Raw genomic sequence first — 18412 nt, 5'->3', positions numbered from 1 at the left:
GATTAAGAAGAGCACACCAGGGTATCTAGAGAAGGGATGTTTAGGACACGCAGAATCTCTAGAATGTCTGCATTATTAAAATGAGATTGAAAATATTAGTGCTGAGGTTATACAGACTATTAAAGGATGGGGATAGTGTCCACCATGGAAATTTGCCTCTATGCATATGGAAGTCGCTCTCAGACACTGTTGCTATACTAACAGGGACCCACTTATTTTTCCGAGCAGGCCAATGGATACCTCCTTCCAGTGATAATAGGCTCCTCTCAAATATAGAACTCAGATGATCACCTACAATTTCTCACTCTGTAGATCACAGCGTTATTCTGGCGTAAAGGCCCCAGCCACACATTTTTATTCCATTTTACTAGGGATTTATGAAGCCTTAACATGTCTAGTTTAAAATATATATATAATCTCAAATAAATAGAACAAATAAATCTACTATTTAAAGAATGCCCTTAAAAAAAAAAAAAAAAAAAAAAAAAACTGGGTAAACCAACCTAGCAAAAACCCTGAGGAATTACCATTTCAAAATGTTAATTGTTATGTGGAAGTGGCTTTTGAAGTTCAATTTAATTTCCTGAAAGCCCCAAACATCTCTATTTCCCTACAGAAAATAATTAAGCATCAGGGATGATAATGTGATTAGCAAGTAAAACACCTGGAATTTGCTTAGCAAATCAGAAAGCAGAGGGAGGAGGGCTTTGAAACCATCGCTGGCCCTCCCCCACCCTATTTCATCATCAGTGCTGTGGGGCCTCAGCACTGGAAGCAGGCAGAGAGGGTCAGGCCTACCCTATAACTGCAGAGAAAGACCATGATATTTATATGTTACCTGTTTAATGGTCTACTGGATTCTGGTTGTCCATCTAGCCCCTCATGTTCTAAAAGGGCACACCACTGGCCTGAAAGACCTCACAAGACTTCTGTGGGGTCCAACCACCCTTGTGAGACTAGTAAAAGATCTACAAGTTTCTGATCTATATGAGCCTGAACCAATTAGAGAAATCAAGTACTCTATGGGCAAAATTAAATGATTGACTGATTATATTAACACTTATATATTCATGCTAGGCATGTCACTAAGCACAACATGTGTATTATATCTCTTTTAATCCCAAGAATAACTGTATATGGTGGATAATATTAATATTCCCATTTTACAGGTAAGGAAACTAAAACTTAGGAAGACTCAGCAACATGTGCCAATAATACAGCTCAAAGCAGCAGGGTCAAGTTCAAACTCTATGTCTGAACCCAAAACCCAAGCTCATGACCCTATAATAGAGGGACTGGTTAATAAACGATAAGCATCTATGCAATGGAAAGTCAGACACTGTTGAAAATTGCTAAATAAAAATATTTGATGACAGAAAAACATCCCAATAAACTGCTGAGTAAAAAAAAAAAAAAGTAACGAACATGTACATTAAGATTCAAGGTTAAATCTCAAAATGTCACTATGGTGAGGTAATAAGTGATATATACTTACAATTTTCTATATATATTCTATTTTCTGCAATAAATAGGTGTTACTCTGATAATCAACTAAAGTATTTTCTTTTAATGTTTTTTAGAAAGCTAGTAAATAGAAACAAAATAACAATTGTGGTTTGGACTCAATGTCATAATTATGAGAGGTTTTATTTTCATGTTTACACTTCTCTATATTCTCCAAATGTGCTACAAAGCATTACTTTATGACTACACACACACATAAAGTTTAAAACTAAGTTCCTTCCTAAAATGTTTAATTGGATGCCTGTGGCAGAGAATACCAGTGGTTCCTTCAATATTCACTCTCCACGTCTTCTATAGGAATAGACCCTGACATTTTCAGCTGTTCACATTTCCTGTAACAAGGCTACCACTCAGCTTCCTGTGTGTCCAGGGGTAGCCATATGACTAAGTTCCTGCTAGTAGGATGTGAGGTAAAATGGTGTGTACAACATCCAGGACGTGTCTGTCAATCTTGCTGTTGGGAATGTGCACGAGATCACTAGAGCTCCACTTTGGACCATGAGAAAGGTCACATCAGATGACAGATATAGATGCTAGACTAGAGGACTGGAAACACTGTAGACCCCAGAAAGCTATAGATCTACTATATCATCCCTGGACTACCCAAATCTAGACTTGTGTGTGAAAGAGAAGTGAACATCTACCTTGTTTTGTTTTGATTTTCTAGAGAGTGGAGAGATATTTCTGTGATACGTCACTGAGTATAAATCCTAACTAATATAGTACTCAAATACTTAAAATAAATTAGACTAGTTCTCCTCCTCTGTCTCTAAACCTGCCTCTGTCTGTCTGTGTATGTGTATACAAAAGAAATACATTAATGGCATCACTATGATTTGAGACAGGAGGCTCAGCTAAAGATTTCTGGGGTTGGGGCCAGTGGAGACAAGGAACACACATAGTATAGCCATCCTAATCTGATATTAACAATGGAATTTCAGAGTAAAACTTCAGTGGATCACAAGTCAGAGAAAGGTGCAAACAACACGTTTTAGAAACCCCTCCTTGTAGATGCAGCTAGATGTTTCTCTTCATCTTATAATACTTATTTACCTATTACTGTGTGGACTTGTCACATTGTTTTGTAATTTTCTTTTATTCAGCTACCTATACCTATAGAATATGAGATCCAACATGCAGAGACAATGTTCCTTTTACTTTCAAATTCTTTTTTTTTTTTTAATGTTTATTTATTTTTGAGACAGAGAGAGACAGAGCATGAACGGGGGAGGGTCAGAGAGAGAGGGAGACACAGAATCTGAAACATGCTCCAGGCTCTGAGCCGTCAGCACAGAGCCCAACGCAGGGCTCGAACTCACAGACCGTGAGATCATGACCTGAGCTGAAGTTGGACGCTTAACCGACTGAGCCACTCAGGCGCCCCTACTTTCAAATTCTTAAATGTCCTAGAGCCCAGTACAGTATTTGGCATATGGTAATCAGTTAAACATTTGTTAAATGAATGACCAAAAGAACGAATGGATAGATAATGAACTGGAGTACTGGTAGCTTGCACAGAGACACAAATGTCATAGATATCTCTCTCTCTATATATATATCTATCTAGAGATATCTATCTAGAGATAGAGATAGAGAGAAAGATACATATTTATCTCTAGATAATATATATATGTATATATATATCTAGATAGATAGATATTAGAAATATGCAATATATTACAAGATATATATATATTAGAGTGTATACTCTAAATATTAAAGGAAAGTAATTTACATATATATTCATTTTGATGAATTATATCAATCTAAATGTAAATATCTTAAAGGTCAATAAGGTGGATCTCCAATTCTAGCAAGGTATTGAAATTAAATATTGAAATAGAACCTATAGTATAGATTTGAAAAAAACATACATCTTGTTGCCTATCAGTAAAAGCAGAACATCATTAGGAACCTTCGTGTATTTTTTTAAATAATCAGCCATATCTTAGAGAAATTTTCATACTTACTGAAGCTTTAATTATATCTTACTTCCCAATTATTATATTATGTCAACAATCAAAGAACTAGACCAGATACCAATGCTGAATAAATACTTGGTGAACTGAATTGCAATTTAAATTAAAAATTAGGTGAAAATTGAGAGTTGATAGAAAGTTTTCAGCATCCTCCTTACAACCACAGTATAAAGCATTATTTTATCTCCTTATAAACAATTTAATCACTCATTCTTAAAGAATAATTGGATTAAAAGAGAGGAAGAGAGATTACTTGTACTAAATAGAACTTTTTCTTATTAATACATAGTGATCCTTTTAATATTCAAGCTTAGTGGCCTTATAATATATACAGTACAGAAGAATGATAAACAAATTGGAGGGTTAAAATTCTCTCCACTTACAAAATATGGACTTAGAAACCTTAGCTAAGATTCTATCCTTGTTTGTATTTAAAATGCTGATGTAGTCTGGCTACCTGCTAAGAAATGAAAGATATACAAAATACAAAGAACTTTGAGAAATTCTCTTCCATTAATATTTACTTCTGGCTGTCAAGTTTAATAAAGTCAAAGACTCCTACCTAAAGCCAATAAATGAGCATCCTTGAGTAAATGTAAATGTATTAAATTTTTCTCTATTGTGAACATTTCGTATATCCTACATATTTATAATTTCATCCTACACAAATGGAGAGGTTGAAGGCATAGTAATTCTGGCATATATATGAATAAAACGTACTGTGAAATTCATGTCATGTAAAAGAATTTTTCATAATTTGTCTTCCAGATAACTGTATACTACTAGATATATTTTTCTGAAATTATATATTTACATGTTCTCAGTTATTAAGTCCCCTCTAAACTATTATAATTAAAAGAATTTAAAATATTTTAACACACATTGGTAAACATAGTTAAGCCCAATTAAAATATAAACTGAGGGATAGTAAACTTATTCTGATAATTTCTTCAATATTTATCTTAAAATTTTGATTAGCATGTGATTATGATGATTTGAATACATTACACTATCTAACCAATATAGTGTACTACTTTTAAACTGTACCATCAATAAGGTGTCTTCTGCACATAGTCTGTATAGTCTCCCAGAAGGCAAGTTAAATTAGGGAAATACACTTAATAAGCTGATGCTTTACCTAGTAGGCAATAAATATGGAAAATACTTAGATACCAATAATCTGGAGAGCTAAAGATATTATAAGTTTTTTTTTAATTTTTTTTTACATTTATTTATTTATTTTTGAGAGACACAGAGAGAGCACAAGTGGGGGAGGGGCAGAGACAGAGAGGGAGACACAGAATCCAAAGCAGGATCCAGGCTCTGAGCTTTCAGCACAGACCCCAACGCGGGGCTCGAACTCACAAACCATGAGATCATGACCTGAGCCAAAGTCAGATGCTTAACTGATGGAGTCACCCAGGCGTCCCAAGATATTATAAGTTTTAATGCTAAAGTGGCATATAGAATTATTGGCAATGCCTATCTTATCTTAAATAAAGATAAGAACATTCTGGTTTCATTTCAAACATTGCGTCTAGGTTTCAGCTTTTGGCTCCATGATCTAACAATGACCCAGATACTATAATCAGAGCAATGAAGCTGGAGGTAAGGGTGAGCATCGTATTGTCCAAGAGGCTTGTAATGAACACCACCTAGGCTGGACTCTATTTTTAGCCTAGATTCTAGGCCATTTGCATGTATTCATGGCAACTGAGTCACTGTCCTCTCAACTAGACCAGCTGTCTACTAGAATTTTTTCTGATAGATTTTGGGGAAACAAGAATATAAATTGATTTATCAGGGGCTCTTTTGGTAGGAGGTTAAGAAGGAAAGTTCCCACAACTACACATCATCTTAGACATTATTTATAAAATAACACCTGTTTAAAACAGCCCCTTTGGGCTGGGGGCTCAGTTATGTGAGTATGAATATTCTAAATGCTTGGATTTTAAAGAATCAGTCAGCTCTTCAGTGGTATGCTGAGAGCCCAACACTATATATGGTGTGAGGAATAACAAAATATCTAAGGCACAACACTTATCTACAAGATTTACTCATTGTTTTACACAGTCTAGTCATGATTATTAACTGTCAATCCAGAAAACTGATACATCTGCCCATTATAAACAGAGGAATTGTAAATTTTAAGTTCAAAACTCTTTGGAGTATCTAGCTCCATAAGTTATTTTCAACCAGCCTGGGAGTTTTGTTTCTTAGGAGTTTTCTGAAAAAGAAAAAGAAAAAGAAAAAAGAAAAAAAGAAGAAGACAAAAGCAAAGGTACTACAACTATGCAGTTGTGAAAAATGAAATATTTTAATCCATAAAATACCTAGGTTTAGGAACCAGGAATCTAAATTATTTAAAGCTCCTTCCATTCTGAGTAAAACAAGATTTGGGAGCCATTGATTTGATCAAAGTTTGCTGCCAATGCTTAAATTTATCTTACAGGATCCCTACCTAGAAACAGACCCTTTGGAGGAAGCAAAACTTGGTCCAGATCTTAAAGGATAGTCGAGGTATGGCATAGCAAAATGACGAGAAATGTATCTTGGGGTACATTTCTGTAGCTGAGGAGTGATTTGAACGTTACCCCTGATCTCCAGGAAGGCTTCCTGAGGGATCAACATAGAATCTCAGGACAGCTCTGTCCTTCACCCCCTGGAGGCAAGAACTCAACTAATCTTTACCTATTGCAGCATTAGCTCTGGTATGGTAGGAGGCTGCTTCTAGGAAACCCCAAGACTTAAAATTGGAAAGTGTTTCTCAACCTGTATTTCGTCCCTTCCTCCTATAGATTGTCATAAAAATCTTGAGACTGTCTCTCCTTCATCCTACTCTTGAGGGCTGGGAATCACTGATGCAGAACCTCATCATCCTCAACATCCAAGGAATTTTCCTAATAAATTTTATATTTTGAAGTTTTGAAAACTTTTAAAAAATTCCAAATATAAACGTGTATTATAAAACTTTCCCAAATGGTTCCCTGGATTCTCTAATGTGGCTGTCGGGGGAGAAGGAGGCATCTTCATCTCTCTCTCTATCCACTTCTATGCTGAGACCTCAACACTGGGTTAGATCTGGGGGGAAAAAGAGCCCAAGGAAGTCAGAAACACCTTGAGAAAGATGGTGAAGTTAATGATGTAAGGGTGGCACCAAAGTCTATCTTATGCCTTAAAGAGTAAGCCCCAGAAAGACTGCCTAACACAGCTCCTTGATAAAGATGCCAGTGTAATCATAGAAAAGTCCTACTTATCTATCCCAAACAATTGTAACAAATCCGAGTGTTTATGGAACTTTCCTGAATCAACATAAATGGATCACATACAGTCACTTGTGTGACTTGAAATACAAAACTTCACTAACAGCCAGCAGTTCATCATGGGCAAATGGATGAATGAAGTATATAGGAAATCAGAGCTTTCCAGAAAATGTTTGTGAATACAAACTAGAAAAACTATGCAGTTGCAAAAAATGCTAAACTGAAGGACCTAGCATTGTTTCTTTGCTTATTATTTTTTGTTTTAGCTGTAATTTAGCTGTAATTCCTACTTGTATTCTGGATATTGGATAATGCCAATCAAACTCCTGATGTTATAGAAGAAACAGAAACTATTGAGTTGCTTTTCTATAAAACCACCAACTCAGAAAATGTTTGTTCTATTAGATAATAAATCCTTTTCAATGTGTTTATAATAACTTCCAGTGCATTCTGAAGAAGAGTATTTGAGAGTAATTTAGAAAAGACAGACTATCTTAAATGTTTATGTACAGTTTAAGAGGTTGAATATACATGAAATTAACAAACATTACTTTGTTTCACACATATATAGTAAATAAACAATTACACTTTCAATTACAAAAGTCCTTTTCTGCTTTTAAGTTTGGAGTTCTATACATTTTCCTATTAATTCTAATATTATCCTTGGAAGATAGACACATAGCAAACAATACCCATTCTATAGAAATGGAAGTCAAGGCTCAGTGGAATTTAATTATCTGTCCTAATTTATGATCACTAGATGACAAAGTCAAGAGTAAAATTCATAACTCAAACAACTAAATTCAGAGTCTTAGGTCCTGAGTTCATGTAGAATTGGAAAATATTACTAACAATAAATCTATTCTATGAAAATTGTTTTTAATTTTAACTTAAATTTTAATTCTGATTTGAAATTTTATATAATCATTATATAATATGTTTTTATTATATAAACTATAATTACATATATATATAATGCTTCAAGTAATGGAGATAGACATTATCTACATAAAACATTGAAAGTTTTCTTGAAGGCAATTTATTTTTATTCCCCAATGAAGCTAACAGTACTCGTATTAAATTTTCCACCAATGCATTTTTCTTTAGATTAACTAGAAACTTTTCCTTGCTTAATCATGGGATATGGCCATATGTTACAAGGACATTCCTTTATTTCATTTCAGGATTTTGCTTCGGACGTATCTGTGATCCCAGACCAATAACTTCTTAAAGGCTTCAATGATCAAGGACGAGGATGGGTCCTTTGCTTTCATTTCAGTAAGACAGAGAAGAGAGATCTACTTATTCTTCATAAAACACAAACAGCAGACTGAAAGACCACTTGACTGCTTGCTGTACACTAAGTAAATCTCATCCTTTCACCTTCAATGGCTTTCCAGAGGCTACATACAGGAGTCCAAATCCTACAACCTAAACATTAAAACTTTGAAAAAGCAAGGTTTTATCTACCTTCCATAGATAGAAAAATAGATAGCAGAATAGAACTAGTCCATTCCCTGTTCCAGGGCTCACCTTCTTAATTTCTGACAAAATTCCTTTTCTTGTGCTTAGTATTTTGCCAGTGACACATCTCCCCACCCCACCCCCACCTTCCCTATCACACAATTTTTTATAGGCCCCAGCCAGAGTCCTTATTTTCTATAAAAAATTCAAACTCACAATAATCTCCTTTAACTATTGTATATATTTTGTGCACCTCTCTCTCTCTCTCTCTCTCTCTCTCTCCATATACATTTTTTTTCTTTAATTGGACTACAAACTCCTTGAGGCAGAAGCTGGGTCTTAGATTTCTAGTTCCCTGATACATAATATGTACTCATTTACTGTTTATTATATGAATGAAAGTGGTTAAAGCATTGGACACGGGGAGAAAGAGGATCTTGGCAGAAACAGGAGAGGGGAATGGAGAGAGCCAAAAAAGGAGAAAAAGAGAAAAGGGATAATCTATGAGATAATGTGCTATGAAAGAAGAGGTGAAGAAAACAAAGTAGGCAAATGTCTAGGGGAGCTATCAGAATCAGTGGCTCTTCCTAAAGTTGATACAAAGCACAGAGAATCAGAGGCTACACTGAAAAAATAGCATAATTCACTGAAAAACATCACTAAACTGGCAGTCAGAATATTCATGTTTTGTGTAAAATATGACACTAATTATCTATGGAACAAGCTATTTAACTGCTCTTGGCAATTCATCGCTAAGCTTATATTCTAGACTTGATGACATCTAAAGCCCCCTTTGGTTTAGATATTATGGGATTCTATAGTTTTCCTTCATCTTTCTTCTGGGCAAGGAGGGTGGCCTCCATTAAAAGTTAAGATAAACTGAATACAGAAGCATCAGTTGGCAAAAAGAAGGGCAATATTAAAATGACAACATAAAATAGATCAAATATCTATGACTTTACTGAAGCAGAAAATTTCTTTAATATTTGTTTTGCTTATTTGATCATTTAATTGAGCAATACTCCCATCCTGATAGGTTAAGGACTCAGAGTAAGACTGAGATGGAGATTGAAATGGGAATTAGAGGTAACATCTTACAAATACTTGTTCTAGTTCAATGACAGAAAAGTAGTTTGTTGATGTAAAAGGGTAAAGGCAAAGCACTTAAAGATCCATTTGATTGGAAAGAGGTATGTCGATGTAAGAATATCACTGACATCTCATCTGAAATAATCACATATGCTCAGAGATTTGGACAAATACAAGCAAAAAGATCAATTTAAAAAGCACTGAGATGTCTGCTGTGAATCTAGGAAAGACTGTGTATCAAATGGCATTTGATTTCGGTTTTCTCAGCCTCCCCCTCACATCAGTGCTAATCACTCGGCACTCCCTTAGGCACCGGGTATTCTCTTTTGTATCTGAGTATCTCTGTCACAGACAGAATCGATCAATCTAATAAACTCATCCTAACTTTACAGTCTAGGGACTATGTGCTCTTCCTTCCAGAATATACTTGTCTTACAACAAGGCCACGGAAGAGGGCAGATGTGTAACCAAAAGGAAAGATGGAGAGGATTACATGTATCAGTGGGGAAAAGATCTGAAAGCCACAACCTCCCCAGACTCTTTCAGATCTTCACACATAACCCTTGCTGTCTAGTGACCTGGCTCTCCATTAAATTCAAAGAAGCATGTTGAGTTTTCGGTTAAGAAAGTAAATGGTTTAAATCAATCTATAATCAAATACTATATTTGAATGGTGCCATAAATGCAGAGGAGTATCAAAAGCGCAAATATAAAAATAACATGAAAAATAAAAAAAAAAAAACTTGCAGAAAGATTTTGAAGGTCTCCTCTAATCTCTCACTCACATTGGTTTTATCAGATAAGCTAATTGTTGCTTGAAAATACAACAATATGAAATGTTTGGCCCTAAAGGTGTGAGGCAAGAGACAAATAAGCCTTACTTGTTGGGGGATCAAGGGAGAGTTAAATAAAGTATGTGTTCCTTAGAGAACATGCAGAATGTGAGGTGGGCTGGAGGGTGAAAACTGGTGACCTCTGGGCTATTTGCTGTTTCGATTTCATCAACTCAGAATATTTTAAACAATTTTTAAAACTGTGTGCAATGAAAATCTCACAGATTTTTATATGAAAACATAGGTTTCAGGTTTTTCTGGAATAATCAAAGGAATGGACAACTTTGAGTAGACAATTCCACAAGGAAAGAAACAGTTACAGAGGTGAACAATCTTATAATGGACTGAGGCTTGACTTTTACCCTGGGACTGGCTGTCCTTTAGTGTTGCCAGTGTAAAGCAGGGAACTGCACTTTTTCTGGGGCAGAAGGGACCTGAATGGAATAAAGTATGGTAACCTGAATGCAGAATTTTCAGTAGGAAAAAAAAAAGGAGGGGACAGGATTAAAAAGACAACATAAAATATCCAATACCTATGACTATATTGAGAATTTCTTTATTACCTCTGTAGTTTCTCTACTATAGACAAGCTTTGTTTAAAAATAAAAAACAAAAAACTACCAATGATGAAACTTTAAACAAAAAGTTAATTCGTTCTTTTCCGTTACAGAAAAGAAAGAATTCATTAACACTTACCCTCAACACCCTATATACTACCAAAGAATTTTAAATGTCTTCTGCATTTGAAATAAGAGGCATGTAATTCAACTTATTAGCTCAGCTCTCAAAAATATTTCCTTATTGAAACTTGCTCCTAAGCCTAGGTTCACATATATGATGAAGATCCAAAGAAAGCTTATTTAACCTACATTAAATCTTGATAATGCATTAATGAGTCTTTTAAAGGGATAATTTTAATTCCCCAATCTTCAACCATAAAGACTATATAGTGCTAATCTGCCTTGCCCTTTCGATTAAACTTGTTAAGGGCATTCTATTTAGTCAGCACCCGGAATGGGCCATTAAAATTCTTGTTCTGTAAGAGTTGTGTTCAGTGCTCTGTTGTTTTAAATTCCATTAAATCCAAATGGTCTTTATCGCCCCATGACCACCGTGACTTCAATCAGCCAATTTAATTACCTTACAAAATTGTCAGCAGAAGCAGCAAAGAAAAACAGGAAGGCCTATGACGTTATCAGATTGAAATCTTCCTCTTTGGTGTTTAATCTAGACCAGTCAATAATGATGATGTGCACCTATTTCCTTTTCTTTCAGGGGCTTTTGACCTTACTTTTCATGCTAAGATTTAGGGTGTAAGATTCATTTGAAGCATTTCCAGTTCCTTGATAACTGGACTATAAATTGAAAGCCCACAGAAGATAATGTTTCACTACCCAAACAAGACAATCAACAATTCCATTTCAATACATCAGACCACCCTACTGGAGAAAACCTAGGGTCTCCCACAAACCCCAGGTATTATGGATGCAGTGGATTAATGATTTAAGTATAGTGCAGTTGAAAAACAGTCAACTGCTTTCTACTCTGATGTCTGAAAATGGACATCAACAATTTTCAGGGAACAAATGTAATTGGAGCCACGATAACACAGTAAAATCTTAACAACAGAAAGAGAAAATGAATTCCTCTCACTTGAATTTCTACCACAAAAGAGCAAAGCATTTTCTGTATCAGAAATTTTGACAATTAAAAGATAATAAAAAATTGTGCCATCTTTATCATAGGCAACACGTTATCTAATGGTGAATAGGGTTGAAAAGGCTCTGATAATCAATGATACATCTTATGTTTGGTCTATAGTATGTTCCTCCTTTGTGTGGGAGCAATTCACATTAACTTTCCTGTGCTGAGTAAATGTTGAAACAGTGTCATTTGAGAATTCAGGGAATGAACACACTGCAATAATCACTTGAATTAAACTACAAAGCAGAAAGTGTCTGTCTGAAGAAATGTCTACTGACATATAAACTGCTGTTCACTGCTGAAAGACAACCTCACAGAGCCTGAAAATGTGAGTTCCATGTGTCTAGGTGGAGAAGGGGTGCTATTTCTAAAGGACGAAAAGATCATTTTTCAAAGTCGTTTCCTGAAATGAGTGTGCCTCTGTTGATGGATCACATCAGAGTTAGTCTTTGAAGCTCTAAGAATAAGTGAGAACTTATGTGAAAAACAGATTTTTTTAGTGGCCGTTGTGTTGGCAATTCTTGGAAAGATTTCCCTCCCCTGCTTTCCAGAGCTCAGCTGAGCAGGTGTTCGGGCTTTATCTATTTCAGACAGTAGCCGCTATTACTCCCCCATCCCCGCCTCTCAAGAGCCAGTTTTCCTGCTTCCAGATGTAAGGCCACTCCTCCCTCCCGCCCATCTCACCTCCCAAAGGAAGAAAAATCTCTTTCAAAGAACTTGTAGACAGGGGCAGCTTCTAAGCTCAGTCAATTCACTCACTCCCTTGATGTTGTAGTACATCTGCTACTAATTATTATATCTAGGAGCACTCGAGATGTCCAGCAAATAGGGGGATTTCCATAGGGACTCTTACACTCCTCCTCACGTCGTGGGTTTTATTATCTGAGCTGTCCCTGACCTAGTAGTCCTCACCTTCTGCCTGTGTGCTGGGAGGTGACTACGTGCTGCGCCATGGAGCGGCGGCTAGTGCGCAGTAGCAAGGAGGTCAGAGCGCATCAGAGGGAAGACCTTGCCTGTGAAGCCTTTAAAGAAAGCCACTCTACTGACATGCTTAAAAGAAAAGCTAGGTCGAAACATCTGAAGGAAAGAAATGGCCTATATCACATGCTTAGCTCCTCCAACACGACTAGCTTGGAGAAGCTGCCCAAGAGTCTGGGAGAAAGTTTGGGTTAATGTCCGGGCAAAGACATGCCTGGAGTTCTAAATGCCAATTCAGATAAGGACTGAAAAATAACTCGACCTCGAAGATTGGAAACAAGTGGTATCTTGAGGAGTGACCACTTAGCAAAGATGCCAAAGCCTCCCAAACTACAAAAGGGACTGCTAGCCCAGTACCAGTAGCATCCTGAGCCCCAACAGAGCTACTTTCTACCCCCATGCTGTCCCAGAAGCAGGGGTCAGAGCAGAACAGGAAGAGAGGGAGGCTACTGTAACAAAAGCAATGTTCAAGTACCGAGAGCTGCAGTAGTTTAGAAGGGAGACTATTGGGGGCCACACCCCCGAAAATGGAAAGACGGAAAGATCCTGCCTTTGCCCTCACCAACTGCAAGCAAAGAGAGCACGCAGCTGCGGAGACACAAAGGTGCCTCATTTACATAGAGGAAACCTACTGTGCCTGGGGAGAGGCCCCGCTGGAGGCTTCTCAGGCACCTGGAAAAGCTGGCTCTGAGAATGACTGATGTGACCTGGAGTGGGGAAACAGTCTCTGACCGTCCAGTATCCACTTTGTCCCCTGACATTGTCTCCCTAGGTGAGCGTTGCCAGGAGAAGCCAAAATGTGCACAGCCAGGATCAAAGACAGGAAACAGCCATCCACTTTGGAGTTAACTTTTAGCTGACCATAGATAGGTCCTTTCCCTCACTGCCCTGAGCTATCTTAAAGCTGAAGGAAAGCGCCCTAGGGTCAGCTCTCCAGAGACCTTCTCTCGGAGATGTTTGCTTCCCGCGAAGAGGAGCAGGCCTGGGTGTGAAGCTCAGCGAGAGCCAGTAAGGGTGGGAGGGGTGTCCCCGGACAGAGGCGCTCCTGGGCGTAGCTACATAAGTTTTCTTGGGCACAAGAGAGGAGTCACTGTGCCAAAGTGTTGCTTGCTTCACGAGAGTGCATTTGCCAGCATGTGTGTACGTGTGTATGAGAGAGAGAGAGAGAGAGAGAGACAGCGAGCTTTTTGTACCCGTTAGACCTTCAGCAACTCGGCAAAGGTCAGCACCTTGTTCTGACAGCTCCCCAATCCACAGACTTTGATAGGAGGGCTCAGGGTCAGGGTCGAGTTACAGCCCTTGGGCAGGGGTGTGTGCGTGGTGCGGCAGGAGGTTGTTAGGGGTAGTAAGGACAGCGTAGAGCCCTTGAGGGTGGTTTTCCACCACCAACTGGAAGGGGGGCTGGGGCAGCCTCCTGGCCACATTCAGCAGTTGCCATGGCACCCAGGCAGAGTTTCTGGGTGGTTGGCGGCTCCTAGTCAAGCCCAGTTGTTTGGGGAGGTGGGGAAGGGACTGGTTGCCACCTCTTCAGCAGAGACAGTGCTTCTCACCCACACCTGGCAGGCCACTGCCCAGAAACCCCAAACCCTACTCTTACAAGGCACGAGGCTAAAGATGAGGTTCTGGTTGGCCCTTTGAATGAAAGTTGAAAATAACCTTACTCAAGAGTGGCTTATACACACTCAACCAGCCATCCAGTCCACTCAAAACATGTTTTCCCCAGGAGAAAATAAAACTCCCACCAATGCATCCAAATAGCCCAAGCAGGGAAATAGTCCAATGATTACAATATACACAGTCCTTCCCCATAACTCAGGTGGATAGCAGAGAAAACCAATCTCCAAGTGGAAGATGTTTGAAGTTAATGGAGAAAATAACAGGTTATCTAGAAACTGGGCCATTGGTTTAGGGTATCTAGGCACTGGTGAGAAGGTCTTTGCCTACTCTCCTATTTCTTAAGGACATTCTTAGTAAGCATTGGTCTAGGAAAATATATTTTTGTGTGTGTGTCAGCTCTTTTGGAGAGCTGTTACACACTCTGCTACAGTCGCCAAGATTTTTAATATGAAGATATGAAATGATCAGCGAATGTAACAATCTAATGATTCAGCAAATATTGTGCTGCAAGACCAGAGGAGCAATAATTAAATCTTTTGAGTACTGGTGGCAGTTTTTCGGCTCCAAGTCTTCTTTTTTTTCCCACCCAGTCCACAAGCAAACACACTAAGGCACACTCGTTCACAAACACATTTCAGAAGATACCTCAGTATTCCAAATAAGTAGGTTGTACTACTCAAAATATTGGGCAAAACTACCATACTGTAGCATTTACCATGCTTGAAGGAGAACAGCTGAACACACACACACATTTCCAATGATACAGAGACCTGTTTAATCTCATCCAAAGAAACAAGCATTCCTGTGGACTCTTGTTGCTAAGAGCAACGTGCTTAAGTACCATCTAAAGGCATGAAGAAAAAAAAAAAAAAGCAAAAAAACCAAAAAACAAAACAAAACAAAACAAAACTGCAACAGTTGGAATTTGGATATAACCTGTTGTCTGTCTTTGTCATTACCAGCCTTCTGGACTCCAGGTGTTTATGTGTTGGATAAGGGAAGGGGAGACTAAGATTCCTTTTTTTTAATATGTGAAAAGCATTCCTATCCTGGCAATGCAAAGCCCAAGAGAGATGATAGATTTTATCATTATAGAAAAAGCACATGGGAAAAAGGAAAGAGAGAAGATGCTGTTGACATAATAGGAGATGCAGGCAATCAGTTTTATTTAAATTTGACTGACTTAATGTTCTGCTTTTGTCTCAAAGACACATACTCAGGATTATATGGTTTCTTGCACTCTTTGGTCTAAATCCACTTGAACTGTCAAAGGAGGCTCCCACTGTGGGAGCGTTTACTCAGTTGGTTTTCTCCTCTCTCACTCCCATCTACTTAAGGGAACTTTCCCTGACTAGTCCTGCTCCTCCTAAAACTCCATTGGACATTCACAGCAGCTGAGCGTTGCCCACGCTTCATTTCCTCCAAGCAAATCTCCTGACCAGCGTTTTCACAGGAATCCCACGTTTAGATTTTCCTTCGAGCTCTAAAAGAACCCTGATTCCGTAGGAAAGCAATAGATTCCCCTAATATATAACTGCCACTCGACTCTTTCATCATGCCACGATGAAATAAAGACGCATACTCAGACTCCCGCACACAACTACTCTCCGCCCCAATCACCACTGTTAATCATTCATTAGATCAGGACTCTAAGAAAGCTGGGAGAGGAGGGCTCACAAGTTAAAAACAAACAGAACCCTTTCTTAGGACGCTATTTTACTTCGGCTAAGCAGCAGCCTCCTCTTGCTAAATAGAGCCTACTACCTTACAACAACATTTTTAAAAGCGCCGTTTCCCCCCAAAAAAGGCAACCAAGGACTGGAGAGCAGTGAAATTAGCCTAAAAGGCTCTCTGATGACAAAAGAAATCAAAAGGGTGAGCTCCTTCCACTCGCGGACCTGTCCGGGTCCCCGACCGAAGCGGACAGACGCCAACTTGCCAAAGAGTTACCAGGTACTGACTCGTCTGCCCCGCAAGCTGAGAGGCATGCAGCCCCAGCGCGAACGGTCAGTCCGCCAAGCCCCGGAAGACTCCCGCGGAGACAGGCGGGCGCGACCGCCGGCTGTGCCCCAAGCGTCACCACCATCTCAGGCTACGGGGTGGAGGTAATGCAGCGACCACTACCAAACACTGGCTCTCACTTCATCCTCTCGTGGCTATTTTTTTTTTTTTTTTTAAATAAAAGAAGGAAAAAAAGGAAACGAAACGGAAAGCACAAGCGGTTCTTTAAAACCCCGGGAGGCTATGGAGCAGCGAACAGGTCGGAATACGTTGAGCCCACCCGCCTGTAAGAGGGAACCCGCCTGTTTACATCCGGCTGCCTCGGAGCCGGAGACCAGGCAATGGAGAGGAATGGGGGATCTTACCAAATCTTAATACATGTGTGGTTCCTTGGGAATATCCAATCCACAGTAAGCAGAGCAGGAGTTTAATGGTGCGCCTGAAGACTGGATTACTTAGAATCGGGGAAATAATCTTCATGGTGTTTCTGTGTCCACACGCGCGGCACCCACTTCCCCGATCTAGCGTTAGGCTCCCGGTTCGGGTAGGAATGAGGATGCGTCGAGTGGTGGCCGCAGACACGATCACGGCATGGTCACAGAGAGGAAGGAGTCTCCGCTTCCCAAACCCATTAGCAATCGCTGCATGTTCTTCACTCACTGCGCCAAGGAGCAACCTTCCACTGCAAGGGATGGTGGGACATCCATGTTAGTCGGGGAGCATCCGGGAGAAATCCAGCACGCACACCCACAATGTCCGGCCGCGCGAGCCTGGGGAAGCAAAGGAGGAGGAAATCAATGGGAAATCCAGCCTTGGAAACTGCCGAGCGTCGGTGGCGAGCCACAGTCCCAGCACAAAAGGCGCTTTGCTCGCAAAGGTTTTGCCAGGCCCTATTCTACTGCACTGCTGCACAGCTTCTGACGTGAAGCCAAGATTAAGTGAGAAAAATTGAGATAGCTGCTTGCCTCTTAAGGCTCCCTGCCAGTGAGCTTCCCAATATCTCTTATGCAACCGATCTCATCGCCCGCTTTGAGTTTCAAGAAAGAAGTTGGATTTATTTACATGGAGAAAGTGCTTTTATTTTCCATAAGAGTCTTTGCTGAGAGTGACTGGTGTATGCAAGCAGACTTCGTACAATCAACTGATGAATTTTAATAAATGACAAGCTAAATCAAAGTCACTTTGCCTAGGAGTTGTAAAAAAAAAAAAAAAGGAAGTGGTCTAAGCAGAAGAATTTACTGCAAATGTAACCTGTGTTTAGGTTGAAACAAGGTCTTGTTTATATTCTTAAAAATTTTTTTTTTTTTTTTTTTTTTTTTTTTTTTTTGCCCAGGAGTGAATATAGATTGGAGTGCAATTGCAGAAGTTAAGATAGTCTTTAAAAACTTGAGTGGACATTCCTTGATTACTACTCAGGAATAAAAAGCAGACTTCAAGTGGTCTTTTAGAAGGAAAAGTGTTGAATTAAAATGAAGGATTCCTATTTTCCCACCCATATTTTTAGCTCATCTAAAATAATTGTGCATATATACAAAGACAATGATATTTAAGTTGGTATAACTCTTAAGGCTTCAATAATCTACACTCAAATTTCTTCTCATTTTAGGTTTTTGAATATGTTTTTCTTTCAGAGGCAGAATATGGGATCACAGTTTGGGCAACATTGAGTATCAATTTGTCTAAAAATGCCTTATTGTCTAGTGTTCTACTTAGAGTCTTTAGGCAGTGACTGTCTTGGCTTTGAAATTTATTTTTTTTAAGTACAGAAATACATATTCTTTTAACATGAAAATACATTTTACTGCTGAAATAGGTAATATGCTGTACTCCAGACATAGGAATAAAACTATCCAATCCTAATATTTTACATTAGCAAGTGAAACCCAGATGGTTAGTAATAAATATATTATTACATATTAATATTTTTAAGTGGTCAAGTAGCACAAAAGGCCAAGTGCTG

At 38.7% G+C, this 18412-nt stretch overlaps 1 protein-coding gene across 4 annotated transcripts in view; it reads right to left on the bottom strand.

Annotated features, from left to right (window-relative positions):
* GRIK2 (glutamate ionotropic receptor kainate type subunit 2) overlaps positions 1 to 17090 on the bottom strand; it is a 648000-nt gene extending 630910 nt beyond the window's left edge. For 3 of the 4 annotated variants that reach the window (XM_081795767.1, XM_081795769.1, XM_081795768.1), the window contains exon 1: positions 16818 to 17090. In XM_081795767.1, the coding sequence (XP_081651893.1) occupies positions 16818 to 16932 (115 nt within the window). In that variant the 5' untranslated portion in view covers positions 16933 to 17090. The remainder of the gene's footprint in view (positions 1 to 16817) is intronic. The other variant, XM_060616265.3, reaches the window with a different exon arrangement.
* Positions 17091 to 18412: the final 1322 nt, after the last annotated feature.

This window comes from Panthera onca, chromosome B2 (genome assembly GCF_046562875.1).
Source record: "Panthera onca isolate mPanOnc1 chromosome B2, mPanOnc1 haplotype 2, whole genome shotgun sequence".
Classification (NCBI taxonomy): Eukaryota; Metazoa; Chordata; class Mammalia; order Carnivora; family Felidae; genus Panthera; species Panthera onca.
This window is presented reverse-complemented; position numbering and strand designations above follow the sequence as displayed.